The following is an 11617-nucleotide window of genomic DNA, read 5'->3' as shown; positions in this document are numbered from 1 at the left end:
AGAAGCCGATAGAAATGTTAAATTGAAAGAATTGTATTTTGGTTCAAAAATAATAAATATTATAATAATTCAATCATTCAAACTAAACCTAGTCAATAAATTGCCTAAAATAAAATAAATCCTTAATCAAAATTATACAAATTATTATTCTTCGTTTCTCTCAATTATTTATATAATAAAATCCAATCAATCATTCAAAATTGAGCACATCAGGCAGGTCAGTCCGCTTTGCCCACAATAAAACTCACTGGGCATTCAGACCCATAGGTTGAGATTGAGCCCCTGCTTTGCCCACAATAGAACTCACTAGGCTTTCAGAACCATAGGTTGAGATTGAGCCCCAGCCTATTGCTGTTGGTTTTGCTGGTAATTCAAAGGTCTTCTGAATAACATGATGTGTGGCTCAGGACGATGAATGGCATAGTGCACCCATCCATGAGACTGCTGAACTCCAATGGCTCGCCATTCGTTCTAGACCAAAAAGAATATCAATTTGGTTAAAATTATTAATATGTTTATAATAATAAAAATAAAAAATAAAACAAACAAACAGATTATCGCATTAACAATGAAATTTGAAAACAAATTAGGTGCTGATTACCACATTGGGAAGTTGGCAAAACAAATGCATTTGCATTAAAAATAACATTTGAGAACAAAAACGCGGTGCTTACCTCATTGAGAAGTCGGTTCTTGGGAAGAAATTTGGCAGTTTCCAGAGGGAGAACCGCATGTCTGGAGATGACACATAACGCCCAATCATCAAAATAATCCATTTGGGTGAAATAAAACCCTAATTACAGATATTCAACTCACCACCTAGACAGCCAGCAATCAAGCATACCCACACTCAAGATAATGCACAAAAAATGAAACTACTTTGTGCCTGCACCATGGTGTTCAATGTTGCAAAATACATTGGGTGTGGAACACTTCTTTCTGTATGATAACAACAGTGAAGACGATCTGGCAGAAACTGTTGAAGGGTTACTGCCAGAAAATTACAAGGTAAGCAGGCATCCATGGCCATGGGCCAAGACACAGGAATCTGGATTCTCACACTGTGCTCTCATGGCCAAACAGAAGTGTCAATGGATGATGTACACTGACGTTGACAAGTTTGTATTTTCTCCTTCGTGGCTAAAGCAACTCAAGGCCAATGCCAATATTGGGTACCCATTAAAGAAAACTGCATCAAAAGCAGCTCTGAGGCGATTAATAATAAATCTTAGTAAACTGGGGGCTGCATTGACAGGGCAAATTACATCGTCTCCTTCTCTGCATTTATTTAATTACCTGGCATTCTAAATGATGTGTGGCTCAGGACGATGAATGGCATAGTGCACCCATCCATGAGACTGCTGAACTCCAATGGCTCGCCATTCGTTCTGGACCAAAAATAATATTAATTTGGTTAAAATTATTAATATGTTTATAATAATAAAAATAAAAAATAAAACAAACAAACAGATTATCGCATTAAAAATGGCATTTGAAAACAAATTAGGTGTTGATTACCAGATTGGGAAGTTGGCAAAACAGATGCATTTGCATTAAAAATGGCATTTGAAAACAAATTAGGTGTTGATTACCACATTGGGAAGTTGGCAAAAAAGATGCATTTGCATTAAAAATAGCATTTGAGAACAAAAATGCGGTGCTTACTTCATTGAAAAGTCAGTTCTTGGGAAGCAATCTGGCAGTTTCCGAAGGGAGAACCACATGTCTGGAGATGACACATAATGCCCAATCATCAAAATAATCCATCCGGGTGAAATAAAACCCTAATTACAGATATTCAACTCACCACCTAGACAGCCAACAATCAAACATACCCACACTCAAAGATAAAACTATAAATATCTCAAAGAAACTTTGATATGCATCTGATTGTAACTAACCAAAAGCAGTTATCCGGCATTTATTTAATATATGTCCAAACTTCCAGGAAATTATTTGCAATGTAAGAACAACGTGGACAGATTGTCTCCTTCTCTACATTTATTTAATTACCTGGCATTCTAACTTTAAAGGGACCTACATAAATTCATGGAAAACCTTCATTCTAGACATCAATAGGTTGTCTTGGGTGGAGGGCCATGATGACAGAGAATTTTGAATACATCTTATAAGGATATTTTGAAGTTAAGAGATATGATTGCAGGATTGGAACGATCGTCGATCCTTTAGCTCGGCAAAAGAAAATTTCTTAATAAATTCCAGATATCATGGGCAATGATTCCTTCAATTTTATTAAGATATTTGACATTACATCCTTTTATATACTGACTGTGAGGTTCTTATTTTCACTTGACAGAAATCAAGCAGGTCTAAAAACAAAGGCTTGTCCAACAAAGAATGAAAAGCTCAAAATTGGATGCAGGGTCTGCCCCTGGCTTAAGGCCTATTCTACAACTAAGAATACATGTTAATTCATGACAGGCATCACTAACACGGTTTGATAGTGTTGATTATCAAGCATATGTCTATTCCATAGAAAAAGATAGAAAGTGAGTACATGACCAAGCCTCTGTATGTGCGCAACATAACCTAACCCCATCATATAAATCCACACATGAAAAGTATTACAATATTTGAAGAATGCACCTAACCCCATATAAACTAGGTATCTGAGAGATGAAACTATCATTTTGCCCAAATCGTAGAAGATGAACGATATCACCAACATCAGAGGAATCTCTAACGGATTACTGAAAGTCCACCATCCAACCAAAAAGCAAAACAAATATTTTATTTAACAAAAAAAATAGCGCAAGCTTTGAGTTACAAACCTCTATTCATAAGTATCATTAGTGTATTTCTCTGAGTACTGAATTTGAGGCACCCTGGTGTATTTCTCATTTTTACAAGGTTGTTGTAGAGCCCCATTTTTTTGGGCATTAATTCTTGATGCATAGATGTCTGTAAAATGTTGAATAGTAGAATGGATTTTGTAGCTAATAGATACTTTGTTCTTGGCTCTGTAGTTAAATCATACCGGCTTAATACCGAGACATGGTCAAGGAATGTTTCTTTTTTTCAATATGGAAGCCTGCAAGAAAGCTTAATGGAGAAAGAACCCAATCTGTATAAACCACAGGCTGTGAAATTCACAAAGAGCTTTCCCCTATTGCTAACCAATCAGACCAACAGGAGTTCCAACATCCAAGACATTGTATTTCTTCCTGAGGAAGTCATCTTCTTAGTACGCATGTCTTCTGCAAACTCCAATCTGATATCCCACAAATCATCCCCCAGCTTTTCATTCTCGCAACAAATCCATACACCATTGAATGCCATCGAGTATTTACAATTTGGATATTCTACCCAATCACGAGCTGCAGTCAGATGCCAGGCTCCTCCACCTGCTACCCACTGGTCTGCAACATCAGTTGCCCTAGTGGACACAACTAATTATAGCTCAGATTTACCAGAGATCATCACAGCAAAATTGGGTTACTTTGATCATTCCAGACCCATCAAATGGGATTATATGGTATATGAGAGCTTGGCCACAGAGAGGGATATTGTTGTATTTGCCAAAGGGATTAACAATAGACAAGGACTCAACATTGAAACCAAATATCTACGCTGCATATTCAACAATACCATTGAAACTATGGTTTGATAGTGTTGATTATTAAGCATATGTCTATTCCATAGAAAAAGACAAAAAGTGAGTACATGACCAAGCCTCTATATGTGCGCAACATAACCTAACCCCATCATATAAATCAACACATTAAAAGTATTACAATATTTGAAGAATGCACCTAACCCCATATAAACTAGGTATCTGAGAGATGAAACTATCATTTTGCCCAAATCGTAGAAGACGAACGATATCACCAACATCAGAGGAATCTCTAACAGATTACTGAAAGTCCACCATCCAGCCAAAAAGCAAAACAAATATTTTATTTAACAAAAAAAATAGCGCAAGCTCTGAGTTACAAACCTGTATTCATAAGTATCATCAGTGTATTTCTCTGAGTACTGAATTTGAGGCATCCTGGTGTATTTCTCATTTTTACAAGGTTGTTGCAGAGCCCCATTTTTCTGGGCATTAATTCTTGATGCATAGATGTCTGTAAAATGTTGAATAGCAGAATGGATTTTGTAGCTAATAGATACTTTGTTCTTGGCTCTGCAGTTAAATCATACTGGGTTAATACTGAGACATGGTCAAGGAATGTTTCTTTTTTTCAATATGGAAGCCTGCAAGAAAGCTTAATGGAGAAAGAACCCAATCTGTATAAACCACAGGCTGCGAAATTCACAAAGAGCTTTCCACTATTGCTAACCAATCAAACCAATAGGAGTTCCTTCATCCAAGACATTGTATTTCTTCCTGAGGAAGTCCTCTTCTTAGTACGCATGTCTTCTGCAAACTCCAATCTGATATCCCACAAATCATCCCCCAGCTGTTCATTCTCGCAACAAATCCATACACCAGTGAATGCCATCAAGTATTTACCATTTGGATATTCTACCCAACCACGAGCTGCAGTCAGATGCCAGGCTCCTCCACCTGCTACCCATTGGTCTGCAACATCAGTTGCCCTAGTGGACACAGCTAATTATAGCTCAAATTTACCAGAGATCTTCACAGCAAAATTGGGTTACTTTGATCATTCCAGACCCATCAAATGGGATTATATGGTATATGAGAGCTTGGCCACAGAGAGGGATATTGTTGTATTTGCCAAAGGGATTAACAATAGACAAGGACTCAACATTGAAACCAAATATCTACGCTGCATATTCAACAATACCATTGAAACTATGGTCACACTCTCTGCACAAGAAGTCTTTAGATGCGAGCATCCCAATGAATCAGTTCGTTATCAGCTCATTGCCTCCGAAATCACTCTTCGAATCCATGGGAAATCAATTCCTTCCGTCGCTTATTATGAAATCCCGCCATCTCATCATTCAAGCAAAAGTAGTACTCAAGATAATGCACAAAAAATGAAACTACTCTGTGCCTGCACCATGGTGTTCAACGTTGCAAAATACATAAGAGAATGGGTTATCTACCATTCTCATCTGGGTGTGGAACACTTTTTTCTGTATGATAACAACAGTGAAGACGATCTGGCAGAAACTGTTGAAGGGTTACTATCAGAAAATTACAAGGTAAGTAGGCATCCATGGCCATGGGCCAAGACACAGGAATCTGGATTCTCACACTATGCTCTCATGGCCAAACATAAGTGTCAATGGATGATGTACACTGACGTTGATGAGTTTGTATTTTCTCCTTCGTGGCTAAAGAAACTCAAGGCCAATGCCAATATTGGGTACCCATTAAAGAATACTGCATCAAAAGCAGCTCTGAGGTGATTAGTAATAAATCTTAGTAAACCGAGGGCTGTATTGACAGGGCAAATTTCTTTGAGATGCAGAAATTATGGACCTTCCGGCATCCGGGAGCACCCGTAGAGAGGGGTTACTCAAGGGTACATTTGCAAGGAAACGAAGCTGAAGCGCTACAAATCCATACTTCTTTTGGATCAACGATCAAACTTTGTTCAATCGTCTAACACCACAAATCCACGGTCAATAATAGGACACGACGTCAACTGGGGCAATTCATTTCAAAGGGAAACGCCTTACAGCGTAAAAATGTATTTATAGTTGATATTTTGAATTTTGTATTTTAAAATTTGGTTAACATAGATAAAATTGAAATTTTTTATTTAAAATTGAAAATTATAATGCAATATAAAAAAGGTTAATCTTTATTTTAGAATTTTTTTGAGTTGATTAAAAAACTTATCCTATTTCAATTGTCAAAAAAAATTAAAAAACTTATCATATTTCAATTTTCAAACCCATGAGGGTAAAGACAATCATTACAAACCATCAAAACCAAATATCCAATGTTAAAAGACATTTTAATAATCAGCAAGTCTCCCTCTCCAAAAGCCTCACTTGGAGAACTTGCACTGACCACTATAGCCAGGCTTGCACATAATTTTCATTTTTAATATAGAATTTCAATATCTGCCACAAAAAAGAGTCCATTGAACATCCTCCTCATCTTCCTCGAAAGATGCTATGTGTTCCTCCAGGTTGAAGGAAAAATCATCTGTCTTTATTGGTTCCTTCAAAGATATCAAAGTTTCATGACCTGGGAGCTCCTCTTTTTTTATATGAGTCGACCCTGTGATGTCCATCCTTTGAAGTTGTGCAAGGCCAGAAAGCCCTTCTATTTTGGTCAATGCACCACAATACCTTAAATGCAGAGTTATTAGTGCTGTTGGAAATGCTCCAATCTCCACCAGATTTCTACAACGGTAGATTTTGAGATGTTTAAGGTTGCGGCAAATACCTGCAGGAAATATTACCTGTGATATATCTGTTTGGTAAAGCTTTAACTCGTTGAGTTGAACCATGCTTAATAGCTCTTCTTCATCTCCTTCTGTCCTTTTAAATGGCAGTTCAATTAAAGGACACCTGCATACTGTTAAAACTTTCAGATTGTTCATCTTCATGACAGTTCGTGGTAGGTACTGTATTCCACATCTCGATATGTTCAACAGAGTCAATTGAGTCAACAGGCCAATTGAATCAGGCAAACATTGAAGATTCTCGCATTTCCGAAGCCACAATTCCTTCAAACTCGTTAGATAACCGAGCGAAACTGGAGGTATTTCCAACAAAGGCCCTCCTAATCTCAGGAATTCCAAATTTCTGAAGCATAAAACATCACTCGGCAACTCTTTGAAGTTTGTACCCGCCAAATTTAATTTTTTCAGGGATTGTTGATTGCCAACTTGGGGAGGCAGTAATTCCATCTGGAAACAACGTGAGAGATCTAAGCATTCAAGCATGATTTTGTTTCCAAGTGTTTCGCTGAAGATGGTCAAACTGCAGCATCCCCTCAAATGCAGATGTTTCAGTTGCAATAGATTGCCGAAGGAATTTGGAAGCATTTTCAGACTTCGACACTCAGTCAAATCGATGCTTTTTAGATTTGTTAAATGCCCCACAGAATTTGGAAGCATTTCCAAACTTTCACACCGATACAGAACGATGCTTTCTAGATTTGTCAAATTCCCCAGAGAATTTGGAAGCATTTCCAAACTTTCACACCCAGACAGATCGATGCTTTCTAGATTTGTCAGATTCCCGAAAGATTCAGGTAGCAATTCTAAACTTTCACACCAACTCAGATTGATGCCTTGCAAATTTGGCAAATCCCCCAGGGAATCTGGAAGCCGCTTCAGATCTTCACACCTAGATAGATCGATCCGCTGGAGATTTGACAAATTTCCTAAGGAATCTGGAAGCATTTTCAAACTTTCGCACTCCTTCAAATCTATACTTCTGAGATTTCTCAAACTCCCCAAAGAATCTGGAAGCTTCTTCAATTTTGCACACCCAGCTAACTTAATGTATTGGAGATTTTTCAAATTCTCCAATGAGTTTGGAAGCATTTTTAAAAGTTCACACCAAGAAAAATCAATGTCTTGAAGATTTGTTAAATTCCCGAAAGAATTTGGAAGGATCTTTAAACATGCGGACCGAACAGAAATGTGTTGGAGATTTTTCAAATTCCCCAAGGAACCTGGAAGAATCTCTAAACTTTCCCCATATATATGGATGCTTTGGAGATTTGTTAAATTCTCCAACGAATCTGGAAGCTCCTTCAAACTATCACACCCAATTAAACGGATGCTTTGCAAATTTATTAAACCCCCAAAAGAATTCGGAAGCATCTTCAAACTTTTACACTGAACCAGAACTATCTCTTGGAGATTTGTTAACCTACCGAAGGAGCTTGGAAGAACCTGCAAGTTATTGTACGCTCTTAGTGTTAGATATTTCAAGGAGCAAAGATCACAAAATTCTTCTGGTAACGATGCTAGAGGCACCCCCGCAGCATAAGAATATCCAGCTTCGATCTTTTCAAGGTGCTTCAACTGCCCTAATGACTTTGGAAACTCTAGAAGTGGCGCAGCAATATTCAACTCTCGCAACTGCAGAGGTACCTGCAATATTTACGTATGAATCAAAACAAATATAAAAAGCTACACTAAAAAAGATTATCACCTACAATGCATCCAGATCGACCTACCTGAGATTCGCATTGCCACAATCTTTCCAAATTTCTCCCAGACACTTCTAAAACTCTTAAATGGTGCATTGGAATCGAAGAAGGCAGTGAAGAGCAGGGACACTTATTCCAGCGGAGCCATAGGAGCTTTGGTAACCGGACCCAAGCCCATATGCTTTCAACAAAATCGCCTTCAGCTTCAAGAAGTTGCAATCTCTTGATTTCCAATACCTCATCACTGGAACTTCCATTCAATGTCAACAATTGCTCGCCCCAAGTATTTCTTTGGATGGACTGGGTAGCCATCCTAATTCCGCGCACTTCTGTCTGTTTGTGCTTTGAAAGCATTAAGCAATTGCAACAGAGTATGTGGAACATTACTTTGAATATAAAATCTTGAAAACTGTTGACACTTTCAAAGGTTGGGATGATTGAAACACTCGCAGGGGATAACTGCTCCAACAGATCAGGAAGGTTTTTAACCGGCCGCCAAAGACGACGCGCCATTAGTGTCGAAGTGTCAGCAATATATCTTCCCAGGTCCCTTAGGTGATCATGCATTCTTATATTATTTGCATCATCCACCTCCACGAGGCACTTGTTCTGTAAATTCTTAAATCCCACCATACCACCCCATACTCTTATCCACATGTCCCTATCCTCTCCTGTGCAAAAACAAGCAATATCTAAAAATATTTGTTGCTCTTCTCCATTTAGGGAGTCATAACTGATTCTCAGTATCTTTTGGATGTCAGCAGGCAGTTGGTTAAGTCCATTTAACACCTCTTCCCAGTAAGATTTCTCACTTTCTCCACAGAGAAGAGCCCCAAATACTTTCAAGGATAACGGCAATCCATCACAGGCCTCTAAAAACCCGTTCATCAAATTTTCAAATCCTACTGGCGGATATGACTGAGAAAAGGCAAAAGAGCAGAAAATATGTTGGGAGTGTGGTCTATTGAGGCCGGTCAGGTGATAAATTGATGATTCAACAATGCCTGCACTTCTAAGCACACCCTTGTCACGAGTTGTAACCAAAATCAAACTACTGGGGTCAAGGACATCCTTAATTGGCAAGAAGGCATCCAGCTGATCGACATGATCCACATCATCTAATATTAAGAGAGCGTGAAAAGATGAGAGGTTTTTCTTCAGTATCTCAATACCTTCTTCAACCCTGCGAATTTCAATATCTCGATTTTTCAAATCGCTAATTAGCTTGCATTGCAGAGAGTTCAGATTGCCTCTGGTTGCAGTTTCCCTCACATCAAATAAAAAGGAGGATCCATCGTAGTTTGATCTCCTACTGTTGAAGAAATATTTTGCCAGGGTCGTTTTCCCAAGCCCGCCTAAACCCACAATCCCCACAACCTTGGCTTCCGAGCGGTGTTCACACTGTCGCTGCAATAGCACCGTCCTTTCAAATGCTTCTAATTTTTCCTGCAACCCAGTTGGATATTTTGCCACATCCAACTGTGGTGGAGCTATTTTCAGCACTTTTTGCACCAATTTATCCAAGAGTTCGTATTCGTCCCTGAATAGTCGTTCAGGGAGTAAAAGTATAATGAGAAAAGCCTACCCGAGTTGTCATATATTTACCTAAATCAATCAACACAAAAAAAAAATTATAACCTAGAACATTGATTGGAACAATGGCAGATACTCACCCCTTAAAGGCCTCCAGCTCCAAACCGCTTATATTGGCAACATCAGAAAGAGCCTTTCTCCATCGTTGAATTGTTTCGATGCCGTGTCGTTGCTTCTCTTCGTGTTTGTGCAGAGCTTTAGCGTACGGTCCATCTCTATCTGTGCCCGTCCACCCGGTCCACCGGAGATGATCAGGCTTAACTTTGTGAAATACAGGAATAATGGTTTTTCCCGAATTTACCATTGAAATGAGTTCATTGAGGCACCATTTGGAGTCCGCATAGCCGGGAGAGAAAATTGCAATATGAACAGACGCCACTTGAATAGCTGCTTCGATCTGGGCAGGTATTTCTTGTCCAACCTGCATTTCGGGTTTGTCAAGAAAGACCTGTAATCCAGATGAAGTAAGGCTACGGTAGAGAGGAATTGCAAAGGTTTCCTTAAGATCAGGCCCACGATGGCTGATGAACACATCGTAGTACTGAGAATAAGAAACCGATGCAGAACCCGCCATGGAGGAGCAGGAAGCAGCAGCACAAGCATCATCTGCCATTGAAACTGGAATTTGGACGGATAGAAGTGAAAGGATACGAATATGTGCAGGCACCGAGCTAGAAGAAGGGTAAAAGCGCAGGGAAGCCAATGGGTGGATACAAAATGCCTGCTACTTTACCTTCCCCGAAAGGAAAGCGTCACGCGTTTGAAGAGAAGATGGATAGATGATGTGATTCTCAATATCGCTGTGCGTAACTACCACGCAATAGCATTTAGTGAAAGTTCTTTTTAACTTTATAATTTTTAATAAAAGTTAAATCAATTATATTATACCTTTTTTTAATTTGAAAATTGTAAAGTTTTAATAAAAGTTAAATCAAATACATTATACCATTTTAATTTGAAAATAGTAAAGTACGATTCAGAATTATGTATTTTTTTATTTAATTAGAATTTGAATTTTTGAAGAATTCGTAACTTGATTTCAAAGATCGGTTGGCATCCGATATAATTATTTCATAAATAATATAAATAAACTAATTACAAGATGAAAATATAATAATTATTATTTTATAAATACTATAAAGAGAATTATTATTAGAAACAACTATAAGTTCAACTTTTGTGTTTGATCCTAGTCCAATTTTGAAGTTCAACTTTTGTGTTTGATCTTAGTCTAATTTTGAAGTTCAACTTTTGTGTTCCCATCAATTTAATCATCCTCCTCCCTTCTACATTTGTTTCCTTGAGCAACTCCATCAAAAAACCCAATGGGGAGATCATGAGAGATTGTTATGCAACCAAATCACAAAACAGAAGAAAAGATAGATCAACAACTTGAGAATTAGCCTCTTCAAGGAGGCAATCCCCTTTACATCATATAAATGAACAATTCTTGGATGATACAAATGGCAAGACCTCCTTGGATGATACAATTCGGGTCACAATATAATCAGAGCCTACATAACAATAATAATATAAGGGTACAACAATAACAATAGTGTTTTACACTAATAATAACAATAAGGGGGCTATATTAAGATTATAGGTACCTAACATGCCCCTCTCCTTCAAAAAGTGTTGTCCTCAACGCTTGAGTAGTAGTTATGAATGCTTCTGTATAACATTCTCATCCTCCCATGTGGAATCTTCAGCAAGTAAGTTCTTCCACTTAATGAGATACTCCGAAATTGATCGATTTCGTAAATGTCGGGTTTTTGTTTCCATGATTGTTTCAGGCTCCAATATGATTTTTCCTTCTTTGTCAAGTTTTGGCAATACTGTTTGAATTGCGAGCTTGTCACCGATAACCTTCTTTTGGCATGAAACATGGAAAACTAGGTGTACTTTGGAAGACACAAGTAGTTTTAATTTGTATTCCATAGTACCAATCTTTTGCAACACTTTGTA

General features: G+C 38.0%; 2 protein-coding genes and 1 pseudogene across 2 annotated transcripts; 1 reads left to right on the top strand and 2 right to left on the bottom strand.

Moving 5' to 3' along the window:
- Positions 1-205: 205 nt before the first annotated feature.
- LOC149216464 (cyclin-dependent kinases regulatory subunit 1-like) lies at positions 206-4011 on the bottom strand (annotated as a pseudogene).
- Positions 4012-4110: 99 nt separating this feature from the next.
- Positions 4111-5346, top strand: LOC149216463 (glycosyltransferase family 92 protein RCOM_0530710-like). Its single transcript, XM_089389970.1, has one exon. The coding sequence runs from the start codon at positions 4111-4113 to the stop codon at positions 5344-5346; it is 1236 nt and encodes a 411-aa protein (XP_089246096.1).
- A 524-nt stretch (positions 5347-5870) lies between these two features.
- Positions 5871-10427, bottom strand: LOC149216462 (uncharacterized). Its single transcript, XM_089392792.1, has 3 exons — positions 9733-10427; positions 8087-9599; positions 5871-8000 (listed from the first exon to the last, which is right to left on the bottom strand). Exons 1-3 carry the CDS (start codon positions 10263-10265, stop codon positions 6003-6005), a joined length of 4044 nt encoding a protein of 1347 aa, XP_089248918.1. The 5' UTR covers positions 10266-10427; the 3' UTR covers positions 5871-6002.
- Between the last annotated feature and the right edge of the window lie 1190 nt (positions 10428-11617).

The sequence above is a fragment of the Pinus tabuliformis genome, chromosome 1_1 (genome assembly GCF_031772625.1).
Source record: "Pinus tabuliformis cultivar Carrire ecotype Pingquan chromosome 1_1, CPIR1, whole genome shotgun sequence".
Lineage (NCBI taxonomy): Eukaryota > Viridiplantae > Streptophyta > Pinopsida > Pinales > Pinaceae > Pinus > Pinus tabuliformis.
This window is presented reverse-complemented; position numbering and strand designations above follow the sequence as displayed.